The sequence below is a fragment of the Octodon degus genome, unplaced genomic scaffold (genome assembly GCF_000260255.1).
Source record: "Octodon degus isolate 3935 unplaced genomic scaffold, OctDeg1.0 scaffold00061, whole genome shotgun sequence".
Lineage (NCBI taxonomy): Eukaryota > Metazoa > Chordata > Mammalia > Rodentia > Octodontidae > Octodon > Octodon degus.
In genome coordinates this window covers 536,620-562,303 of record NW_004524637.1, presented here as the reverse complement: position 1 = coordinate 562,303, position 25,684 = coordinate 536,620, and the positions used below count along the sequence as shown (strand labels likewise).

General features: G+C 46.0%; 1 protein-coding gene across 1 annotated transcript in view; it reads right to left on the bottom strand.

Moving 5' to 3' along the window:
• Positions 1–1,442: 1,442 nt before the first annotated feature.
• Clic6 (chloride intracellular channel 6) overlaps positions 1,443–25,684 on the bottom strand; it is a 42,073-nt gene continuing 17,831 nt past the window's right edge. The window contains exons 2-6 of the mRNA XM_004634390.2: positions 10,210–10,319; positions 9,523–9,648; positions 8,820–8,926; positions 8,178–8,359; positions 1,443–2,076 (exon numbers count right to left, since the gene is read on the bottom strand). Of these exons, the coding sequence (XP_004634447.1) occupies positions 1,915–2,076; positions 8,178–8,359; positions 8,820–8,926; positions 9,523–9,648; positions 10,210–10,319 (687 nt within the window). The 3' untranslated portion in view covers positions 1,443–1,914. The remainder of the gene's footprint in view (positions 2,077–8,177; positions 8,360–8,819; positions 8,927–9,522; positions 9,649–10,209; positions 10,320–25,684) is intronic.

The following is a 25,684-nucleotide window of genomic DNA, read 5'->3' as shown; positions in this document are numbered from 1 at the left end:
AGTGAGATTGCTTCCACTTACATGTTCTCATAATTTGTTTAATTTGTAAGGCACACAGGGTTTCCGATCATTTTAACATCTAAAAAGATAAAGTTAGCACTAGTAACATCTGGTAGTCTATTCATTTGCGAAGTTTATGTGTAACATTATAAACTGAGATTTAAAAATCTGACTCTCAAACAGATGCACCACAATGTGGCCCCAGTGAGATGCAACAGACACCATCAAACCCGCAGCTGGCAGACAGCAGGCTGCTGCCATGCACCCGTAGCATCCAGGAAGCAGGGAAAGAAGCGGGCACCATGCTAAAGACTTTGTGTCTTCACGAGGCATTCTCGCCAAACTCCAGGGCTGCTGGTGTTAATGTGTTCTACTCCCTTTCCAATGAATCTTCCGTGTTATAGATGAGTGCACAGAGAATGGCATTTTAGCTTCAACCACCCCACCGGAAGGAGGTTTTCTGTGAGATGCCTGTGAATGTCAAGGACCAGTCTGTGAGTGTCTAAGCAGCCTCTCCTCGTCTTCAGGCCTGGGATTGGAGCCCAGCACCTGGCCCCCACACACAGCTGTGATGCAGGTGGGTGACAAGGTTGGGGGAAGAAAAGCCACAGAGAGACCAGAAACTCTTCTGAGTCAATCTTTTCCACTTCCGCCCTCATGGGACCATTTACCAGAACTGCCCAAGATGGTCACCCTGAACTTAATCTCCCTGGGTTTTTCCAGCCTGACCACTAAACAAGATAAAGAAGCAAAGCAGCAGTAATGCCTGGGCAAGCCCCACAGTATCATCAACATCATCAGCATGATCTGCACGGAGGAAGAGCATGGCGCGACCTTAGCGAGTACAGCCATGAGAAAGAACCGAAGAGTGCATGGCTCACATTTCAGGGTGGGCCAGGGGGAACCTCTGAGTCACAAGTGCTATGAGGGGTCCCAGCTGGAGGCACAGACTCCATGAGAGGGGAGGGAAAAGAGAAGACTGCAGAGAGCAAGCTGGGACCAAAGGCACAGAGGCACCCCTCCTCCATGGCCTTGGTTGGAGCCAGAGGCAGAGGTATCCTGGAGGCGGCCAGGTAGCTGGCTTGACCACAGGGGCTCCTGCTGGTCCCCAAGGCTCTGTGTACTCTACACACCCCCACCTCTTTCGAACCTGATCGAAAGTAACCTCTAGCCATGTAGGGCTGCACATTTTTCTTTGCTTTAGGTCCTCTGTGGATGGATATTAAGGCACTACCAAGAGTTCCCCTTACCAGTCTTTAAAAAAAAAAAAAAATAGAACATCCAGATGGATGAACAAAATTGGCAAAGTATAACTGCTTGTGCACAAAGGGTGGAAGATTTGGAAGATGTTTATAAGCCAATCATCAGAGCCCAAGTGGGATAAAATTTTAGGTGATTTTTTTTTTTCTACTTTCTTATCTCTCTGATAATGATACAGGCATGTATCATTTTTTAAAAAATAGTGTTTTGTGCTCGCTTTGGCAACACATATACTAAAAAGTAGTATTTAAATTTGGAAAAATATTAAGCTAATATTTAAGAGGAGAAAACGGACTATGTGTGATTATGAAAACTATCGAAGACAGACTACATTTTTCAAACTGGAAGGAATGAAACCCAAACCTAATTGGCTTTGAAACTTAAACTACCAAACACATGCCCTGCACATCAGACTATGATGCTGATGAATGCCAAAAACTTAATTTACATACAGTAGGTAATTGGTGTGCATGACAACAGACACTGGCTGAGTTGCCAAACTACTAGGCCATGTATCATTTGGAGTTTAACAATTCATGCTATTAGCATTATTTTGCAAAAGATGGTTGGCTTGGGAGGAGATGCATAGAATGTATTACTCTTCCTGAAGCCCAGCTCATTTAACTGAGAAGTCCAATGAGGAGGACTCGGGCTTCACTTCATCCTTTTGGCCACATCTGAATATGCATGCTCGATCTCCCGGTCGGCAGGACAGGTGTTTGTGAACTCATCCCGGGCATAAGCGTTGTCCAAGTATCTCCAGATGCCAGTCATTTCAGGAGGAAATTCAAAATCTCTGTATTTCTTGGCCACAATCTGAAAATGAAGAGGAAACGATCAGCAAAGGTAAAACCCTCTGATGGAGGCAAGCATATCAAGCAATCCATTCTTTTGAGGCACACAGCTCAACCCTGATGTCATCTTACGGTCATCTGGCTACCCATGGTGACATTTTGACTTTGCATAATGAACATCATGGGGACAGAAAAAAGTGATAAAGAAATAGACTCAAAACTATAGCTCCATGCAGTCCTGCCCACCAAGTTGCCCAGATGATCCTTGGGTCTCGCCGGCACAGCTGTGCTGTCCTCTGCCTGTGTTTCCTGCAGTTTTCTTTTTGTGCAGTTGTCTTTAATGCTGCTATGTACCCAGTGCATAAAGATGCACAATGTGGGCCCAGGGAGATGGCTCAGTAGAATAAGCACTTGCCTGGCAAGCTCAAGGGCCTGAGTTCAATCCCCAGTTCAAAAAAAAAAAAAAAAAAAAAGATGCACAATGCATCTTCAGTGTGCTTGTAGGGGGATTGCTGTGAAGGGTCCTATGTCCTGCTTGCTGAGCCTCACCTCCCCCAGCCCTGGTGTCTGTGCACACTATTCCTGCAGACTTCATCATCCTACCGCTCTGCACTCATTTGATTCTGGGCCTCCCTCCCCCATAGAAGGACAAACTTGTGAGCAAGACAGACACAAGGCTTACCCAGGTGGAGACAGTGGTGGTAAGGAAAGGGGGACTGAGAGTGTGCTTCATAAGGACCCCTGCGGGTGTGAGAGGCAGAAGGAGCAGTCAGGAATTAGTCCCAGAGGAGAGTACATGACTGTATCAGTTTGCTCAGGCTGCCAGAGCCAAGCATCACAAACAAGATGGCTTAAAACAACAGAAAAGTAGACTGTCAAAGTCCCCACAGCCAGAACTTCAAACTCAAAGTGTCCGCAGGGCCCTGGAAGCACCCAGGAGGGATCTGTCCAGCCCTCTCCTTGCTCCTTGCTCCTCATGGCTCCTTAGTTTGCATAAGCTCAGCCGGGCCTACAAGGTGCTCTCCCAGCAGGAACACCTGATTTCAAACTCCCCCTTTTGCACTTCTTCATAGCTGTCTGCATGTGCAAAGACCTTGTCTTCAAACGATGTCACGCTCTGGGGTACAGGGTTAGGACCTCCACCTTCAAATTTGGCGTGCAGGGAGACACAATTAAATCTGTACCAGGGACCCAGGGCTACAACATCGGTTCTGCTCTGTCACCTCCGGTCTCCCTCTCCCTGCCACGTCTGCACGAAGGGAGCTCTGGATTCACCACAAGTTACATCTTCTGGGCTCGTTTCTCGGGATTTGGGGAGGATGGCAGCCACTAATGCAGGCTGGCAGCGAATTAGGGCCATAGGACTTCTATAAAATCTTTGAAGGGCTTAAGTTTTTAATCTAAATTCCAACTTACTGACGGGGACCCTTTGTCTATATTTGCCTTGATAGCTTTTGTCTCTCTTTTCATTTCACCATTGCTTAGTACATACATCTGTTAAGTACATTCCCTTTCTAGAGGGAATCTTGTTTTTATACTATATCACTGCCAGAATTGCTTCAGAAAAGGGGGCAAGTGTGTTCCAGGGGAGGGCAAGGGTTCTGAAGGAGACACATGGCACTGCCGCTTGCTGTCATAATTTCCTTTTACTTAAAACACACAGTATTTTTGGATCATACCTCATCTTCCAATGCTTTCCTAGTCCTATAATATTTGGTCTTAATACTAAATTAGACATAAATAAGTTCTCCGTTCATCACTTGTCCTTTTATAAAATGTGGTTTCCCCAGTCCAAGATTCTTATTTCGATTACCATCTTAATGTTTCATCATACAGCAATCTGATTTTTTTTTTTTTTTTTTTTTTTTTTGGTGCAGGGACTCATTATGTAGCCCAGACTCATAATGATCCTCCTGTTTTCTGCCTCCCTACTGCTGGGATTACAGGTGTATGCCACCACGCCTGGACTAGCAATCTTATTTTTTAACTTGGCAAGTGAGTGCTGACTAGGTGTCTCAGTAGAGGCTACAGTTTGTGAACATGTAAAACTGTTATATCACATATCCCTTGCTGTAATTCTCTGTAGATATTAACCAGTTTTATGAATTTTAATCTTATGAAGATATCTAAGGCCAGTTTGAATAAATTCCCTTTGCAGGTGGTTTTACAACTTAATATTATTATAACTGTTGCTATGATGATTATTGTCTGGATTTCTGTGGTTTTGCTGTGCACTGAATGTGTCCCTCCAAAATTCCTATGTCTGGGCCAACCAAATAGCTCAGTGGATTAAAGTGCCTACTTAGGTACTTACAGGGGCCAGAATTTGATCCCTGGGCCTGCCATGCTGGTCCCGTCCCTGGGGCTTGCTAAAACAGCAATTGAGATTGGGCGTGGTGGCGTGCGCCAATAATCCCAGCACTTGGGAGGCTGTAAACAGGAGGATCACTACGAGTCTGATCTGCACAGTGAGACCATGTACACCCTGTACAGCCTGTCTTAAATATAAAAAACAAAAATTGCTTTGTCAGAAGCATGGACCTCAGTGGAGGGACCTTAGGAAAGCAAGGCCTAGCGGGAGGTCACTGAGGGCACTGCCCTTAGAGGAGAGCCAGGTAACCAAGTTTATTCTCTCAAGAAGGTAGATATAGAAGAGCAGGATTGGCCGCATTCTGCTCACTGGCTTCCTGCCCTGGTTCTCTCCCACACCCGCTGCCACCCCTGGAATGCCATCTGCCATGAGGGGTAAGCCAATGCCATACCATGACCTTGGCCCTCCCCATCTGTGGTGAAATAAACTTCTTTTTCTCATCTATTACCCAGCCTCAAGTATTTCCTTACAGTAATGGAAAATGGGCTAATCCAACGCCCAAAGGATTTTTTTAACTCTCAAAGCTCAATGAAGTATCAAATGTATCTTAATTGCTAACTGTCCCTAAACATGTTATGTCAATTAAAGCAGAGGTTCAGATCCTTCTTTATTAAAATAATTTTTCCTTTTGAACTTCCTTTAAAATTTTTTTTTCCCTTCTCTGTTCTGTTTCCTGGAATCTTTTTAATTGCCTCTTCTGTTCTTCTCTATTTTAGAGGATTCTTTTCAGACCTCACCACCAAATCCCTGACTGATTTCTCCATCTTTTTTTCTGTTTCTTGTTATTTCTAGGAGAACTTTAGTTTTTGCAGTTACTTCATTTGTCTTTACTTGTATTTTTCTTAAGCTCTGCCAGTCTGATCTCTACTCCTTTGTAGCACTAAGCTTGACAAAACCTTGTATTTGTGTTTGAGATTTTTTTTCTGAAAAAAGCCCACTTTCTCTTTCATTTTCTGAGGTTACAGAAAACTCTAGCATGTTCTATAATGTACTGGAACAGGGCTGCTGCACCACAGGTGTACTTCTCATTTACTTTTTTGTGTTTCTTCCTTTTCTTGTCTATCCTTTTTTCTCCTCCCATCTTCCTCTTACCTATCTATGTACACAGAGGAACTACTCTGCTTTTTTCTGGTTAATAATTTTTTAATAAAGAAGACACATTTGGCCTTATCATTTGCTTTACAAATAGTGTGAAAGGGTCAGAAATGTGGATCGGTGGTAGAACACTTGCCTATCATAAATAGGCCTGAAATTTTATCCCAAGCAACACAACAAAAGATATAGAGGGGGGAGGGGGGGAGAGCGGGAGAGCGAGAGCCTAACACTGAAGCACTCATCCACCAGACACTGCCCTGCCCTAGGGACACACTCAGGTAAGGGTAGGGGCAGGTTGCGGTCCAGGCACCCTCCACTCCAAGGCCCACAGATCAGGCAGATGACCAGGGCTAGAAATGAAACTTGGGCAGTGCACGGTCTTTCAACTGGGAGGAAGCTTGGTCCTGGGCCCTGTTCCGCTGCCATGAGGCCAAATGTCACTTCCCTTCTTTTCACACACCCTGTCCCCTTACACCATTAGAAGAGGGACTGCATCATGGAGTATAAAGACAGCACCTCTGTGGCCTCCCCAATTCTCTCTCTAAAGATCCCAACTAGAAAGTATCTCTAGGGGATGTGTCCTTATCCTGTCATAGCCCACTGCATGTCCCAGCCCCCAAATAATAAAGTCTGGGTTGAGCATTTCAAGATTGCATTATTTACTTTTTGAGAACTACACACTTTATATAAAGAAAGGTGCTCCAGAACTGTGACAATTCACACTGGATGCCATTTCTCAGTCAATCAGGTTGTTGATCTGTCATTTGCCTTTACTTCTATGAATGATGAAACTCATGGGTTTTTTTTTGTTTTTTTGTACCAGGGATCAAACTTAGGTCCTCATGCTTGCCAGGCAGTTGCTTAAGCCACTGAGATATCTCCCCAGCTTAATGTTCTATTTTTATACTGCTTTCCCATGAGTTTCAGGAAGAAGAAATTATAGCTCCGTTCGCTCTTTCATTCTTTACCACAGTTCCCTCGGACGCACCCCATCCTGATGACCACGAGGCTGTTAGGTAGCTGGGGCACTAAAGGGCTTTGAAGGTTATGCTGCTTGGTCTTATATTGGGGGAGGGGCATGGAGTGCTTTATTTTACTGTGAAACTTATGCTTTCTATTGAATTGCAGGAGACTTCTTTATAGGAGCTAAACAAGAGGCAGGCAGTGCTACATAGCTAGGACATCGCTGTTGCTGGTACTCCACCTCCATGCACCTCCACAATGCTCCACTGCTCACGGCAGTGACCAAAGCACCCAAGGAAAGAGACTAAACTGAAACACTGTGACATAAATATCCTGCTGCAAAATGGCCCCCAAATCCAGCAGATTTTGAGAAGCTGAGAGGTTTTCATTAAATCTTGGATGTCAGCAACATCCTGAGGGCTTGCGTTTTCATTGGCATCTGTCAAGCACGACAGGGAAGACAGAAAAAAAGAGGCAGGGGCAGAGAGGGGAAGAAGGAGGAGTGTAGAGACCCAGGAAGAGAAATGCAAGACAGCAACAGCGAGTAGCCAGGAGAGGCTGATAAGTAGGAGTAACAACACCACAGACTGTGAGCATGACGTGGAACTTTTTTTAAAAAATATATGTTTATCAATGGCTGTTAATTTTATCTTAGGTTTCAATTTGTATAATACATTTTGGTCTCACGTTTCCCACATTTGCTTTCTACTTCTGTCTCCTTTTCCCTATTCCCTTCTTATTTTCTAAAAGTTTTCTCCCTTCTACTTTCATATTATCTTTTTCAGATTCCACATGTAAAGGAGAAAATATGATGCTTCTTTCTAAGTCTGGCTTATTTTGCTTAATATGATAATCTCCATCCATTTTCCTGTACATAACACAATTTTGCTCTTCCTTGTGGTTAAATAATACTCATTGGCTATACACAGCACAATTTTGTTGCTCATTCTCCTGTTGATGAATATCTAGATGGGTCCTTCATCAGGGCTACTGTGAACCGTGCCACACTGAAGGAATGAGGCTAAGCAGATACTAATGTGTAATATTTGGAAGACCAAGCAAGTGCCATCAGAACACCTGGTCCTTAATTTGTATCTTCCTGTGTCTCTCCTGTCACACCAGATCTTATACCAAGGATGTAGCTCACAAAACTTGGTTGGGTTTTAATAATCAAGATACCAGAGGACAAGGCATAGGTGTCTTCCTGTGTTTGCTAAGGCTCCAAGGACCTTGCAGTTGTGACCATGACAGTAACAATTGATGCCTGTATGTGATAAAGAGGCTGAACACTGTTGGAAAACAATGCTGGCCAACTGCCTGCAAATGCCATCCCTGGAAAGGGTGATGTTTATCTTCACAGTTCTCAACAATAGACTGAGTCCTCATTTTAATAAACTCAAACCCCCGCATCACCTCAAGCCTCAAAGGTTCCATGGAAACCTGTGAATTTCCTCAAGTTGCTTTCATGTAACTTTCCTCAAAGATCTTGAGGTCAGGCTGAGGAAAAGAGCAGTGAGGACAGGGATGGGGCAGGTGTACAGATGTTTCGAGAGAACTTCTGGAGCCGTCATGCCACGTATATGACCCTTGCGACTTGACTGCCTCAAACAGAAATGAGCCAGCTTTTAATTCGAAAGGGAAATAAAACAAAGCCTCAGTCATGCATTCAGCACAGGTCAGGAAGAAAGACCAACCTTAATAATGTGCAGCTTGGGTAAGAGGTTACAGTCAGCCAGCGTGAGCTCATCTCCATCCAAGAACTTCCTGCCAGAAACAGTGACATCCTCTGTGCTGTTGGCATCTATTTCATCAGGCAAGGGGCTGTTTAAGTAATTATCCAGCTTCTTCAGGGCCCGTAACAGGTTCTTTTCATAAACTAACACAGAAAGGCAAGAAGATCAGTGGTGCCGGTTAGTGTACCTCTCCCTCACAGTGAAGCAAGGACCGAGGGCTCATCCTTCCATCCTAAGATGGGCCACCCACCGGCAAGCCTGCCCCTACAGCTCTGAGTAAGGACTCACTTCCAGGAGGCTTGCTCCGCTGCCTATGTAACACCTCTAGCCCTTTGCTACTTCAAAAAATATTTATGGAAGCTTAAAATGAGATTAGCATGGCCAAAGCATTTTAAAATCTCTTGAGGCACATCTGGAACCAGCTCAGCGATGAGTATTTTCCCTAAGTGTTGTTTTCTGGATTCCCGACTTTTAGAAGGGCATGGTGTCTCAAAGTCAGGTGCAGAGGACACAACTGAAATTCCTTTTTTCCTTCTTTCTTGGTTCACATCTCTACTCTAAACTGCCCTAGACACAGAAAACTGGGAGGTGGGAGGTACTCACTCTCATTTGCATCCTTCTTGGTGTTTTTGATGAATGCTGAGAATTTGGCGAACACATCATTTCCTGCAGAGTTGGATTCAGGGTGTTGGGTCCCCAGCTTAGGGTACCTTGAAAAGTCCAAAATTAGAGGATCACAGGTAAGCAGCATTTGAGTGAGGACACTATCATGGAGAAAACTATATTTCTCTGGGTGGATGTAAAAATGAAAACCTCTTCTTGAGTATTTTCCTGTTCTTTATTCTTCAAAGTTGGGAAGCAGTGTGGCTTAGGAGAACTACTTTGGATGGAGAAATTTTATTTTATTGATGACCTGGCCTGGGGCCCAGGACACTGGGTTGTAAACTGGTGTAACAGTTTAATGAAGGTGATGGCTTAGAAGGGGCCTTCTGGGTCCCACACTCCATGAGGCCTCATGCTGACATGCAGCCTGACCTTCCAAGAGCACACCTGTGAGGTGCTGACCCCGGGGCCATCCCACCCTAGCTTCCTGCCCACAGGTACAGGGCAGGGAAGTCCAGACCACCCTCTACAAGACTTCTAGGCTGGCCTTGGTTTCTTGTGGCACATCACAGGGGATAACAAAGGCAGAAAGCACTGAGGCCTCAGGAAACTAAGCACATAGTCAAGAGCCTCAGAACAAATGGTCTGTTATTGGAGCGGAAGGTCCCCACCACATTCTACCCTCTGGCAATAGAAGGCCTACCTGGGGGGTGCTAACTTCTCCTCTAAGAACTCCTCGATCTTATTCACATCCGTCTGGACTTCACCATCAAAAGTCATAAAAGGTGGGTTTGTTCCAGGAGCCAGGTTTTGCAGGTCTGAGGGTTTCCTGGGTAGGAATGGACAGCAGCCTTTGTGGGCGGCCTTGAGGACTTGCATTCGATCCCAAGGCTTGGCAGTGTTCTCCCCCATACAGCCATAACCCTTGAGAATTTCAAAGTAGATTGTGGGTTTGTAGAAGGGCTTACTTGTGATAAAAGTGAAGATGGGATTTAACAAGTTGTGAGTTGGATTCATGTTTTTATGGCTCCTCTTGTGCATATAGAGGTGAAAATGTTAACTCTCACCGTGTTATGAGCCAGAAACAATGCTTGGATGGGCTTTTGAAAGGTTCCTTTTGAAAGGTTCCTGAGGACAGCAGGTCCTTATGGCCACCAACTCCTCCTCCTCCTCCTTCCCCTGACTACAAGACATCCGCTTCTATGAGGTCACTGTTTGGCCCAAAATGAAGCTTCACTTCAGCCTCCTGACCATTAGATATGCCCATGACACTGTCCCCGTAGGCCCTATGGGGTCTATATATGTGTGTACATGTATGCACACGTGCACGTGTAGGTGTATGTAGGGAACTATATCCAGTTGTTTCAACACTGCTAAAGCCTTGTCTTACCTTTTCAGATCCACTGTTGTGACATTAAATATAACACCCTTTAGCCAAAGAATCATAAAGAGACGCTGAGAAAATGGACAGTTTCCAATGCTCTCACCATCATAGCCAGCCTACAAATGGAAAAAGAGATCCTTATCAGAGCCAGCCCTACAGTTACAGATGCCAGACACCACAACACACACACAAAATCATTACAAATCTTTATGAATGGTAAGAGTACTGTAAGTAGCCTTCTGGGGCCATTTAGCTTAGCATACACGCCAGGTTGGAGGTGGTTGTGGAGGAGGGGGAGGACACACACACATGCACACATGCACTCATATATATATATATATATATATATATATATATATATATATATACACACACACACACACACACTCCACGTGGGGCCTTTCCCTTTCCTTCCTTACCTACCAGCTAACCACTTCCTGCTATGTGGGACCTCTGAGCAGAAGTTCAGAGGGAAAGTGGCAAGAGGGAACTCTGGCTGGATGGGATGGGGCACACCTGTAATCCCAGGACTTGGGAGGCTGAAGCAGGAAGATTGCTGTGAGTTTTCAGGCCAGCCTGGACTATGTAGTAAGCTCATGGCCAGACTGAAGTAAATAGCAGAACTTATCTCAAAAGAAAGAAAGAAAAATAGAGGGAACTCTCTTAATTACCAAGGCCAAAAAGAAAGTTATCCCTTTTCTCTCCCTCTAGTTTTTTTTTTTTTTTTTTTTTTTTTTCCTCCTTGTGGAACCAGGGATTGAACTCAGGCCCTTGTGCTTGCCAGGGAAGGGCTTATTCTACTGAGCCATCTCCCCAGCCCCTTCCCTTTAGCTCTTGATCCCCATCTTGTTTCAAAACTGACCGACTGACTCTTCCACTGACTCACCATCTCTAGCAGTCTCTACTGTGCTGGCTCACAGGGGTTCAGCTCCCATGAGTTCTGACATCCTTGGCCCCATAAAGTTTTTCTCTCTCCTCTTTTTTTTTTTTTTTCTGGAACCAGGGATTGAACTCGGGCCCTTGTGCTTGCCAGGGAAGCCCTTATTCTACTGAGCCATCTCCCCGGCCCTCACCCCTCTTCTGATTCAGGTGGTTATACAAAAACAAGACACGAAATACCTGCGTCTCTCATGTGCATGACACCACTGCTGGCATCCAGGCATGCAGCTCGAGAGAGCTAGTAATGCAACCCCACAAGATCACAGTCCTCCTGAGTGCTGGGGTCATGAATGTCACCACGCCTGGCTCTGACATTATTTTGCAATTTTGGTGATATTTTTCATGCCTGATGTGCAGTGGTAGAACTCAGACTATTCAGGCAATAGCGAAACACAGTGTAATGGGGTGCAGGGAGTTTGAACTCTGTTTTCTATGCATGCCACACACGGTTAGCCCAGTGCAAACTCAAAGCCCTTGTGTATCACCTTCTGAGAGCTTGCGCAACTTGGCAAGGAAGATGGCAATAGTATTTCAACCTGCCTGCACTTATGTGTGCCTGCAAAGACAGGTATTTAGTAAGCAGCCATGGAAGTATTCTTATTTGTTAATTTTAAGATTGTTATATCATTTAGTAAAATCTAATAAGCTAAAAATGTAAAAATAATAGAAGCTGCTAGTTATATTAAATATTTGATATAATGCCCAAATATGTTACATAACACTCAATAGGTCCCTGACAAGCCAAAAAGCTGGATAGCCATGATGTAAAATAGTTCTTTCTCACTTCCCCTAAGTGGATCTCACCCACTTATACTCAAAACATACATACAGGAACATTCTAGACAATTGTCCTCCATTCCTAGGACTTGTTGCAGAGTTGAAAGGTAGGTGTGGGGGATGACAGGAGAGATATCTGGAGATTTGCAATTCCTAGTACAATGGGTGATGGGATAAAGTTAACTAAGAAAATTGCAACATCTTCCTTTACCTTCTCCTGTCTCCCCATACCCTGATCTCTGACAAGGTCACATGCCTAATAACATGCTGCCCAAAGGCAAAGGGGTGGCTTGGACGCATCCTCACAACCTGCTGTGATGTGGACGTGGTGTGTCTCCCAGAGCTTCGTGGCTGGAAGCCTGGACCCAGAGGCGGCAAAGCTAAGAGGCTACACGGAACTTGAAGAAGTACACAGAGACCTAATGAAAGAAGACTGAGTCATTGGGGGTATAGTCCTCGAGGTCCATTTCTGCCACATACAATCAAAAGAAAGTGGGGAAGAAAGCAGTGCTATACTACAGAATAAGAGAAGGATATGGAGAAGAAAGTGAACTGCTATTTGGAAAGTGAAAGGAAAAGACGGCTGAAGAAAACTAGGCAGCATGAAGAGTACACTACAGGGGATTCTCTGACTTTCATGTTCGTAAGTCACCTTGGCAGGTTATTAATAAATGAAAAGACAAAATCCCGTAATGGCTGTTCCTAAAACTGAAGGGGATAATTAAGAGACAACTAAGTCTTAAAAGACTTAATCCCCAAAGAGGAAATCCAAGCAACCAGTAAGTACATGAAAAAGTTCTCAACATAAGTAGGCACCAAAGCAACGCAAGCTGAAGCCATGAGGAAACGCCACAATGCACTCATCAAAATGGCTCTAATTAAAAAGTCTGACAGTACCAAGGATAGGCGAGAATGCAGAGCAACTGGCATTTCTATTTACTGCTAAAAAGAGTGAAAATCAGTAAAGCTACTTGGGGAACTATTCAGTGGCTCTATACAAAGTTAAACATACATTTATTCTATGACACGGCAAGTCCACTCCTAACAGAAATGAGTGCTTATGGGCACCACACGATGCATGCCCAAATAATCTTAGCAACTTTACTATCCTGTCCTAAACCTGAAAGCAACCCAGAGACCCTCACAGTAGAATGACTAATCACACATGGTATATTCAAGCAGTAGAATATTACAATGGAAAAGAATCAGCTACCGCTATTAGCAATGGTGTGGATGCATTGTACCTACATAATCTTAAGAGCCTGAAAACAGATTCAAAAATCCTGTATAACTCATTGTAACTGGAGTATAAACAAATGGTCATTCCTCTGTGATTATGGAAGTCAGAAGAGCTGCTGCCCTGGTGTAACAGTTTAGATCTAGATGACCCCCCAAAGCCTCATGTTTTCATGAGTGGGGCCTTTGGAAGATCAATGGATTGTGGGAATGCTATAGGCGACTTGCTGCTAGGAGAGTCCAGTCAGAAGAGGCAGATCACTGGGCACATGACCTAGAAGGGATATCTTCATTCCCATTTCTTTTTCTCTCTGCTCTCAGGCCACCATGAAGGAAGAAGCTTTTGCTTCACCAACCCCTCAGCCATGCTGTTTCTTCCTGGGATCCAGCCAACTATGAACTGAAACATGAACCAAAATAAACCTCTCCTCATGTAAGTCATGGGTGACAGGTACTGTGTCCCAGTAACGAGAAAGTGGCTAAGATAGATCTCGGTGCTAGAGAAGCAGAGTGACGGCTACCTGACCACGTGGTTCAGAGCCTTTGAAACTGGTTCTCTTGGGGGATTTGGAAAGATTTGGAGATGCCAGCTAACGAACCCCTAAAATTCTGTGAACTGAGCTTGATGAAAGATTCTGGTCAGATTTCAGAAGCCCAGAATTCTGACAGAAAAGCAAACAGTAAAGTTTACAGTCAGGTTTCCATTGGAAAGAAAGACTACATTGAAAGTTGAATTTTGGGCCATGTGTGCTATCCTTTGGAAGAATATTTGTCTACATTTTACTCATTTTCTGAGACTTTGCAGAAGACTAAGATTAAGAGCAGTGGATTAATTAATCTGGCAGAGTAAATGTCAGAGCAGTTCAACATTCAAGCTGTGGAATGGGTACTGTTGGGGGCTTTTAACCAGCTTTACATTGCAAATCAAGAGCAAATGAGACAGCTGAGTGATTTTTAAAGTTTTCATTTTCCCTAGAAAATAAGTTTCTGTAATGTTCTGATAGAGGAGAGCATGGTTGCTGAGAAGATCAGCATTAAAAAGAAGCCAAGTATTTTATATCAGGAGAATCTTGGAAAGATACCTTGAAGGTGTATGAGAAAATAGCAAAACTTCACTTTTCACATGTTCAAGGGTGCAAAGTTGAAAGTGCTTTGAAAAGAAAGCCCCATAGCACACAGCAAAAGAAAGGCCACCTAGGGAATTAACTGTTTCACAATGCTTAAAGGCCTCTGCAACTATGATCTAAGGGGGCTACTCTGTGGGCTAGCAGCAGACCTGGGTATCATTTACATGGTGTATGTTACACACATACAGAAGGTGAAAGTTGTGGGGGTCATGAAAGCTTCTATCCAGATTCCAGAAAAGGCAAGATGACTCTCAGAAGGCCATGCATGAAGCTATGAGAGTAAAGCCAAAAGTGCAATAGAGTCCAGGAAGGTAGAGAAGCCAGAAAACTGGAAAGTCTGAGGAAAGCCACAGGTAGTTAGCAAAGCTAGCCCAAGAGAGATGTCATGACAGCTGCAACTGGTAATGCTGTTGGGAAGAGGCTATTTCCCAAGGTCTCTGTAGTTCATGTCTTTGCCTTAGGTGTTGGACACAGAGCTTTAGGGTTTACTGTCTTGCATGCTGTTTCACAGTAAAGCCAAGTACTTATATCAGGAGACTCTTGGAAAGATACCTTGAAGGTGTGTGTGAGAAATCAGCAAAATTTTACCTTTCACAAGTTCAAGGGTGCAAATTGAAAGACCACTTTGAGAAAAAAGCCCCATAGCACACAGCAAAAGAAAGGTCACCTAGGAAATTGACCCCACAATGCTTAGAGGTCTCAAAGGAAACTGGGATTTAGACTTTTCAGTAATGCTGTAACTACTAGAACTTGGGCAACTGTTAGAGATCAACAACACTGCATTTTGCATAAAGAGATATGCATGAGCCTTTTTTGACCCAGGGACTAAATGTTACAGCTTATATCTAGATGTCCCCCCTGAGCTTCCTGTGCATGCAGGAGCTTTTGGAATGTGAATTATGGGGACACTATGGCTGACTTGCTGTTATGAGGTGGGGTAACTTGGCATCCATGTCTCCCTTCTCACCTCCTCCCTTCCCTTTCTTAGCTCCCTGGCTAGATAATAGGAGAACAGGAGCAGGTTTCCCCCATCGTACCCCCCTACCATGCCTTTTCTTCTTTGGAGCTGACTATGGACTGAAATGTGAGCCAAAATAAATCTCCCATTCTTTAAAGCTGTGGATGTTGAGTACTTTGTGTCAGTGACGAGAAAGTGACTTAGATTTTTGAGAAGATGAGCATTGTCTAGAAAAGAAAGAAAACTTCTGGATTGTGTACATGTTCCCTATCTGATCTGGGGGTAGTATATAGGGATATTTCATGGACAATGTCTTAGGATTTGATTATGTTGAAAATAAATTTTACCTCAATTCAAAAGAAAAGGTAGTACAAGTATTAATTTAAAAAAATAAGGTCAAATTCAGGTGATCTTGCATGGGGCCCAGGAATCCGAATGCTCTACAAGCTTGTCCGAGGTATGTAATGCTGGTGATTGGATCAGGGAACACAATGAGATGCATGACCTTAGATGAACATCAGGCAAAACATAAGCTGCCACATCTCTCCTGAGACAGAGCTGGGTGAAACCCCAGAGGGACAATCTATTGACTACAAGCCTTGTGAGGCTCTCTAGTTAATAAATAGCTCTGTAAACACAGAGATATGGCTGGGCTTTACTCCCATAAAAAGACACCACCAGACCCAATCAGTGTATTTGGAGTCTCCTAAGGTCTGTGCCTGAGATTCACAGCCCTGCTATCCCTCTCACTCTTCTTCCCTGCAGCCAGCATTTATTTGTCTTTCTGCCTTTGGCAGGGAAGGTCTGAAAATTCCGGCAGGTAGAGTCAACATAGTCATGGGGAGCCCAAATGGTGGGGAGGGGAACAGTTATAACACAGGCATCCAAGTTGTCGAAGAGCTCTGCCACAAATGAACCCTGAAGTGTGTCCAGCCTTGGCCCCTTAGCCCCTGATGCCCCAGTGTCCCACCTCTCATGGCCCTTTGGAAGGCTGTGCCACCTCCTCATGCTCTGTCCTGGAACCAGAGCTATGCTCTGCTGCCAGCATGGCCCTTTCCGCACCAGTGCAGGTTGGGGCACAGTCAGTCGGCCCAGTGAGCAAAGTAGGAAGGGGGAGAGGAAAGCACAAGGACAAACTGCCGCCACATAGTTTGGCCAGTCCTGACTTGCCCTGAGGCTCTGAACCCTCTTATTTTCATAATAGCTGCACTAAGCACAGTGAAGCCTCAAGTAAGTTATGCACAGCAGGGTGACTGTTCTCCTCTTGCCCCTTGTCTCTCTAACTCTGTGAATCCAGTCATAACTCCTGCTGAATACACCCAAAGCTCTGCTGAGCTCTGTGTGCCATGCTCCGAGGTAGGGTATCTTGACAAAGAACTCAGCATCTGCAATTAGCCCCAACAGCCGAGCTTTCCATTAGGACATCTGGACAAAGATTAGATCACATAGCCCTGCCTCACTCCATCTCTTTAATGCCATCAAACTCCAACCAGTGCCTTCCCTGGCAATTGTGCTGTTCATCAATTCCTGAATCTTGGCAGCTGCTTCTTGAGGAGGAAGAAAGGAGCTAAAAGAATAAGTTGCTTCAAAAATAAAAATCACTTTTGTCTTCTGACTCTATCAAAATGTAAACTTAACAGGCTTCTTCAGGTCTCTGCAACCAAGCAAAACATCTGGCCAGAGGCTGGGACAGTGTGGTACACGGCCACCGAGCCATGAGCTTAGATGACCGTGAGGAGAGCTCCAGTTGCACATTGTCCCCATGTGGCTGTAACACCAAATTGTTTCAACCCAGGATGACTAGTGACCTGGAGACTGCTGCCCCTCACTCCCAATAAAACAGGATTTACATATCCAGTGTTGCCTCATCCTAAATTGCTCTGAATATTTTTTTCTGTCTCAGTCTGTTGTAAATGTGGGGGTTACGGGAACATAGTGGGAGTGACGAGGACGCCTTGCTGCCTAATTTTATTACTTTAATGTGCTTCAGTGCTAGGAGGTGCCAGCGAAAATAAAGGCAAAGATACGCCACCTCCATAGCCCATTATTGAGCAATAATGGGAACGGATGGTCTTGGCTGTATTCATTAACAGACAAGATGATGGGATAATACGCAGATATTAGGGGTGGGTAACTGACACTGTCACCATAATTGGGATGCTCTGGCCTATGAAGTTTTATTTCTCAATGCTGATAATTCTCTCCAGCTAATTGCACTCTGCACTGAAATTTCTCAGCACGGTTCTCAGCCTTCAGGGGAAGTTTTTGTATGTACACATTTCTGATAAAATCCAATTAAGCAGTTAGAGAGATCAGAATGTCATGCATTTCCAGCAAAGACCTGGGTACTTGCATAGCCCAGAACTGCAGGACTGCCTTTTAAATCTGACATTCTGGAGCATCTACTATGGCAATTCTCAAAAGAAGAATGTGAAATGCAATGACATATTCTGAGAACCCACACTACTTTGAGGACAGCAGTACTTTGGCTGTGTCCTGACCTGTACCACGCTCTAACACAAAGGCCCCAAAGTGTTCATGGAAAGGTCCAAATGGTGATGGAAGGTCAGTGGTTCGTCTTCGCTGGGGCCCTATTTAAATCAGAACCACTCCCTACCCTCTTCCATGCTTACTCCATTCAGAATTTGTGGATTTTTTTCTTTTAACATTTCCTGTAGTTTTGCTTCAGGAAATGACTTCTCCTTTGGTCTAGATTTATAGGTACAGGACACCACCCACAAGGCCACCTTCCACAAAAACAGCTCCCTGCCCACAACTGCCTTCAAAAGGACAAAGTGGACCTGATGAGGCAATGACCCATTGCGATATTCTTGGCACCTCCTCAGCAACCCACCCTCTGACTGCCCCCAAAGGACAGCACACCTGCCATCTTGATTTCCTACCTTCTTGGCTCAACCTTCCTTCTTTCTAAAATTCTGTGTGGGTACATGGTGGGCATACTCTACAAAGTAAGCACTTTACTCTTTCTGAAAACAAAGTGAGGGATATAGGAAGATAAGGAAAGGAGCAATGAGAGTCAGTAGTATCCTCACTGTCCTTTCATGATGACTGGATGCCGCCAAGGTGGTAAAATGTGCATGGTGGGCATGGGAAATCCTTCCAGTCTCTGTGGGAACAGGGAAAGTGACTTGGAGTTCAGTGGGACATGTGGAGGAGATACGGCTCCACTGCAGTGAAGAGGAGAGAATCAGAGAGGAAGAAGGGCCATCGCTTCCAATGTTCTGGAGCAAGTTTAGATCAAATAAAACCACAGCTAAGGAGAGGACTAAGAAAAGGGTCAGGCAGCAGGTTGCTGTGGGAGGCCACACTCAGCTCTCTTCTGAGAGGAACCTGTACCCAGGAACCAGCCAGGGGTCTATTCTGGCAGCAGCCATCTCCCTCCTAACAAAATTTGAGATGAGGTGATTCATAAAGAGAAGGAATGTTCACCTCACAGTATGGAGGCTGCAAAGTCTAGTAGCAAGGTGGCAGCTACTGCTGAGAGGCTTCTTTCTGCATCTGACATGGTGAAGGGCCTCACGTGGAGAGCGAGTGAGTGAGTGCTCTCTTGACCAAGTCCCTGGTTCACTCCCATGACAGCATTCCCACTCTTGAGGGTAGAGCCCTCATGACCGCAGCACCCCTTAAAGGCCCCCCCTCACAGGAGAGACACACTTGTAACGCCTGTAGTCTGGGAAACTGAGGCAGAAGGATTGCAAATTCATACCAGGCCTGGGCAACTTAATGGCTTAGAGCCTGTCTCAAAGTTTAAAGAATTTAAAAAGGACAGGATATGTAGTTCAATGCAAAGGCCTTGAGTTCAGTCCTCAGGAGATTTAAAAAAAAAAAAATAGCAACCTAAGTTTCAGAGGTGACCTTTCAATTACAGCAGCCCTGACCCAAGGGAAGGCCGAGTACAGGACAGCCAGAGAGAGTTCAAGGGAATCAGATGGACAGTGACTGGCTCCCTGCACATGCTACCCACCACCCTGAATTCCTCCCTGTGGCCTTTGGCAACAGCCTCACAGGCTTCAGATACTGGCAACTAAATACAGAGTTCACGGCCAAACACAAAGGTCTCGGCTCTCAAGCCCAAGAGTTGTCCCTCCCGAAGTCCAAGGTGGTAGAATGGGGAGCTTGCACTTTCCCTGGACTGTCCATGGAGGTCTTGGGTCCCTTTCCTCAGCACATGTGGTGCAGATACATCAGATTAGGGGTGCAATGAACCCCTGCCCGGAATGTGCGCACTGTGAACTCAGCCCTAGAGAGGCTAAGGGCTGTCAGCCCATGCCAGGGTCAGGGTTCATAAAAGAGCGATGTGGAAAGCCACTGCCTGCCAGGCCCCCAGCCAGCTCCACCTTTCTCTGCCCTGCAGAGTGGCCAGGCCCAGGGAGGCTGCCCTAGCCCTGGGAGAAGGCCCGGCAAGGAGGGGCGAGGACTGTCCTTCTCCAACTACTAGGAGATGCGGGGTCTCTCTAACTTTCACCATGGCATGTGCCTGGGGTCAGGGACCCATCTTAGTTTATTAGGACTTGTCTTAGTTACTTTTTCCTTGTTGCTGGGACAGAATACCCGACCTAAAATTATGGAAGGAAAGATTTATTTAGCTTACAGTTTTGGAGGTTTCAGTCCACACTGGACTGGCTCCTAGGCAGGGTGGCATGTGGCAGACAGCAGCCACTCATGGCAGCAGAAAACAGCAAAGAGCTAAGGGAGGAGCAGCAGCTGCAACAGCTAGCAAGCCTCTCCCCCTTCCTTACATTGTATTCAGGCTATCTGCCCTAGGGTGGGTGCAGCACTCACTCCCATAATCCCAGCATTGGATCATGAATTAATCACAAATTCTAGAAGCTGCCCCATGACTGTATGAGGCTTTGGGGGGACAATTAGACACAAACCGTAACAGGGCTGCTCCCACAAGCCCTGGTAGCTGCAGGCTCACAGGAAACACCAGGAAATGTCCACAGCTCTGTGTGCAATTGTCACAAGGAGTGGGAACCTGGTGCACCCCAAATAGTGTTACACAGCACCTCCTGCTTTCTTTTCAGTGGCACTATCCATGAATACTTTCCCTTTCTAAAACTCAGCCTCACTGGAGAAGATCCAATGGAAGTCACATTGGCAGTACCAGGGATCGAACTCAGGACCTTGCACTTGCCAGGCAGGTGCTTATACCACTGAGCTATATCCCCAGCCCCTTGGAAGTCACATTGGAAGGGAGAGAAGGGGCTAAAGATGGGAGAGCAAGATAGAGACGGCAAGCTGCTCGAGTCTCTCAGAAGCAAAGCGTGCCCCAAACCCTTCCACCCTCAAGCCTCTGGTTGAACAGTGATGACCGAACATGCAGCATTTTAAAAATCACCAAGATGTCTTGATTTTTGAATAACATTGCTTCGAGTACTGCTATAAATTAGAAAACTGTACCTCCCCCCATGCACCAAAGTTGAAGTTTCTATTTTTGTGTCACAGCAAGTTTTCCTGAGACAACATGGTCAAGGGAAGTAGGCACAGGGGTCAGCCCAGGAGAGGCCAGGAACTGGAGCACAACTAGCTACCGATCCTGTGGCCCTGGGCAGTGCACTGGCTCTCCCCAAGCCTTAGTTTTCCTGTTTGAAAACTGGAGCCCAAGACACTGGCTGCCTTGACAAGGCTGGGCGTCCAATAAATGTAGCTATTATTGTCATTATCATCATTAGCCTTCCAAACGCAGGCACACCAGAGCAGACAGTTATAGATTTAGGGTATTTTTAACAAGCTTCAATTAGTGTGACTTTCATGCCAAATAGTATAGTCCTTAAAGAAACGGTGATTTTTTTTAAACTCTCCCTCTCTCAAAAAGTAAACATCTTATCCTGACTATAAGTAAAAATTAAGAACTAAATCCTTCTCCTAATCACAAAGCACATAGATCTTCAGCCCAGAAGGCCTGGCCTTGCACTGGGAGCCACACAAACCTCTTGGTGATGTTGAGGGAAGACAGCCTCTGGGAAGACACAACACCAGGCCTCTCTGATTAAAGGAGAAAGGTCAGTCTCCTTTCTGCTTCAGGAGCTGGCGCTAAGGGAACCTGACAGGGGACAGGTACCTTCAGTCTACCTCCCCTTCAGAGAGTGTTTTCCCAGAAATGAAGGGAGAAAGCCACAGGACCCCGTTAGGACAGTGTGGTTTAACATGAGAACGAGAATGGTATTGAAGGAAATGGCCTTCAAAAGAATCAAGTTCTAAGATGAAACTTGAAAATTGATCATTGCACTCATTGACTACCAGCACTGATTTCTTTTTTTTTTTTTTGGCAGAACCGGGGATTGAACTCAGGCCCATGCACTTGCCAGGGAAGCGCTTATTTCCCTGAGCCACCTCCCCGGCCCCCACCCACTCTGATTTCAACATGGAACTAAATAATAGATGGGTGCGACCTGATCCAAGCTACTCTGAATCTTGTGTGTCTTATTATTTTTCCATTTCACAGATGAGGAAAGTAAGGCCAAGGGATGTGTTAAACCACCTGCCCAGAGACACAAATAATACTAGCTGAATGCATTTCTGTCTTGTTCTCTCTCATGAGGGGCATCCCCAAGTGCTCATGATGGAAACCAGAAGCCAGAGCTTCTCTAGCGCAGCAGGACTGCCTTTGGAACAATGCTTGCGCAGGCTCAAGTGCCCACAACTGCCCTCACCCAGATGAGCTGGACCCAGCTCTCTCTCCACATGGGACCACTAGCCCCTCTGAGCCTGGGCAGGATTCACCCCATAAAGTACCCCTTTTCTTGGCTTCCCCCACTGCAGCATTGTTTCCACCAGTGCTGGAATCTATTGCTCCCAGGCAGTGTGACTTGGGCGAGTTGCCTGGCCCTATAGTGCCTCTCCTTCCTCATGTACAACATAAGGCTCATAGTGCCTGAACTGAGATGTTACCCTGGAAACACACAGGATGGAGACACTTAGGACACTTGGGGCCTGGATATATTCCTCCTCCTCTGTCCCCTTCCTCCCTCTCTTCCTTATCTTCTCTCCCCTACCCTTCCTCCTTCCTTTCTGTCCTCCCTTCCTCCCCTCTTCCCTGTCTTCCTTCCTACCTTCCTTTCTCCTTTCTTCTCTCCCTTTTCCTCCTTCCTTCTTCCCTGCATTCTCCTCGGCCCCACCTCCTACCTTCGTATATCCTGTACTTGCCCATCAAGCCAGTAATTTTCCTCCATGCTATCCCTTTTAGGGCCACCTGCAACATTCTTAATGACCCCAAGTCACCTTCCTAAAACACTCCCTATCCACCTGCTACCATGTAAGTACTCTGTTCTCCCTTTATATCTCTCTGTGATTCTCGGATCTCTCTCCCTTTTCAGGGTCCTTGTTGCCAATAGCACTGGCTATTTTTGGTTTAGCACCCACTACTTCTTAATAGTTTCCTGTAGGTGACCTTTCTTTGAGACAACACCATGTCAGCCTTCTACCAGCACCAGCCACATGTTCATCTATTATAGTCCCCCTGACCCTCCTCTGCTCCCCTCCACTAGAACCTCAGCCCAGATAAGGACCTGTCAGTGCCTGAAAGGGACAAACAGGGAAGAGATCCATGGAGGTTCAGGAAGAGGAGGGAACTTAAGACAAGTCTGGGAAATCCCCCAATCCATACAGAGCCTGGTTATCAGCCAGGGACAGTGGCACCCACGCCAGCTGTCAGGCCTCCTGCAGAGAAGCCTGTTGCTCAGCTCACCTCCAGAAGCAGGGAAACGTGGTGGTGAGTTCAGGTGGTGATGTGTCCCAGAACCGCCATCATAGGGTGCCCAGGCAACCCAGACCACAGTACGCCCCTCAAGGGCCTGACGCTACCACCGCTTCATTTTCAAGTTCCTAACTTGTTCTCCCTCATTTCTCTTTGATCTCCCATACAGTTTCTGGGGTTAAAAAGACAAAGTTGAACCTCTGTCCAAGTCGAGTAGGAAGACCTTCCAGGCACCCCACAACGATTGGCAGCCAGTGGGAGCTAGATGCCCTGGTGCCCCAAATGTGCGTCTCCTCCGGGAACTTAGGGTTGAAAGATCAGTATCAATTCACACACGTTACCTAGGAACGTAGCTCCCACCTCTCCTTGTAAAAAGCAGCTTCATAATTAGATGCACCTTCTCAAAATAATATCCCTGAGGCCTTAAGGCCAAGGTTCCAGCTCTGTGTTTTACAAATGTGATTATGAACCCCCAAAACAGCCTACATTGCAAAAGAATAATGATGATAATGATAATGATGGCAACAGCAGCTAACACATACATGGCATTTACTCTGTCCTGTTCACTGTTCCAAGCATTTTACTTATATTAAACTCAATTAATCCTAACAACTACCCTATCAGATACAGCAGTTATCAGCATCTCCATTTATGCATGAGAAAACACTGAGAGGTAGAGAAACTCGCCCCGGGCTACACAGCAGGATTTGAACCCAGGCAGTGAGCTAGAAGCACCCCCTTCGTCCCCCCTTGGGTGAATGGAGGCCTTCTGCTTCCCCTCCACAGGGTCTTTGCCCAACTCACGGACGTCCACCAGTGTACTTCTCCCATTCCTGTGCATTTAGGACAGAAGTTGCCTTGTGGGAATCTTAATGGTAACGAGAACAGGCTGTAGTAGAAGCTAGTTAAAAAGTACAATGCACAGTGGTCAGTTAAGACAAAGGACCTGGGTTGAGGTTGTCAAACATGCATGCCTTGTGCCTTAGGGAAGCAGGGAGGGGACATCTGACAGCCCAGTGAGTGACTTGGTGGCCATGTGCACAACGTCTTCAGGGAGTCAGGGAGACAGTGAGGGTGCCTTTGCATCCTCCATCCTTACCCGAGTCCTTCTGCCTGATTAACGGCAGGCACCAGCCCACCTACCTGCCCTTGCACCACACAGGACTGGCATCCACCTGTAGAAACTGGGGGGCCTGCAAGCTGTGGACTTGGCTATACCGCCGCATTTCTGCTTCTCGTGGGGTAGGCAGGGCCTAGGGTCTTCTGAGTGAGACTGGAATCTGCTGTCATGCCGGTCATTACAGCCCCGGGGAGCATGAGCCACGTCTCTGGCTACAAAAGTTGGGCTCTAGAAATGTCGTAAGCCAGATAAAGCCAACGCCTTCCTGGGTGCTGAGTAGCTTCCACTAAATCTACTCAGCTGAGCACTAACTGAGGCCACTTGTTAGGCTAGAAAAAATACTTTTCAGACTTTCTCTGAAAGAACCAGCAAAAGCCAGTAGGGCAATCCCAGAGCAGCCAGGAAAATAGCCACCAACTGTCCTCAACAAGTCTACCCTGTGCCCCTGACCTTATAGAATGACAACATATGCAAGGTCAAGCCCTAAGACCATTTCCTGGGGCAGTGGCCAGCTTAATGAGCCTCTCAATGACATCCAGTTCCTAATTTGCAGCACCTGTCAATATGCAGCTTTGCTGAATATGCAGCTTTGCATGGCAAAAAGGCTGCAAATGACAGTGAAGTTATGGCTTTTGAGACAAGATGATACTGGAACATCAAGTGGGCCCAGGAATCACGTGAGTCCCTGAAAGTGAGATCCGTTCCCAGCCCCGGCAAGGAACGATTTGACTGGTTCAGGTGGAGAATGTCTTCACAAGGCCTCATGACTTGCCCTGAGGAAGTGGGGTTTGGTCAGAGAAGCAGACACCACAGGCATGGCCTGGAAGGGTGTGTTGCCACCCTGGTCTTTTTGCCACTGTGCTTCCTGGTCACCATACCACGCGCAACTCTCGTCAGCCCTGACCCATCCACCTGCCGTCACTGCCCTGCAGCTGGCTGACCAGGGACCAAACCCTCTAAAACTCATGAGGCAAAATATACCTCACCTACTTGAAGTAGCAGGCGGCAGGTGTTAGGTCTCATCCAGGAGTGAAGGGGCTAAGATAGGAAGACTAGTCAGAGGCGAAATGTTATCAGCTGTGAAGACAGGCAGGTGCCTGGAGGTGAGGAGTGCTGGCAGCCAGCAGCAGCAGCAGGTGAGGAGGTGACTGCCCTGGCGCCTCAGGAAAGAACAGATCTGCAGAAGCCCTAATTTTAGTGCAGCAAGATGCACTAGAAACTTTGTGGTTCTGCTGCATAGAGCTGTAACATAATGCTTTTTTTTTTTCTTTTCATTTTAGGGAAGGGTCTACAGGGTGTCCAGGGTCTTACTACTAGATTGGACTTGTAGTGATCCGTCTGTTTACAGCCTCCCAAGAGCTGGAATTACAGGCACGTGCCCCCACACCCAGTCTCAATCGCCATCTCAGTATGCCCCAGGGCCGGGGCCGGCATGGCAGGCCCGGGGATTGAACCCTAACCCCTGCACATGCTTGCAGGCGCTTTAATCGGTTTGGTTTTTACAGTACTTTGTGTATTTCTTTCTTTCCTTTTTTTTTTTTGTTTGTTTGTTTTGAGACAGGGTCTCACTAAATTGCTCAAGTGCAACTCCAACTTTCAATTTT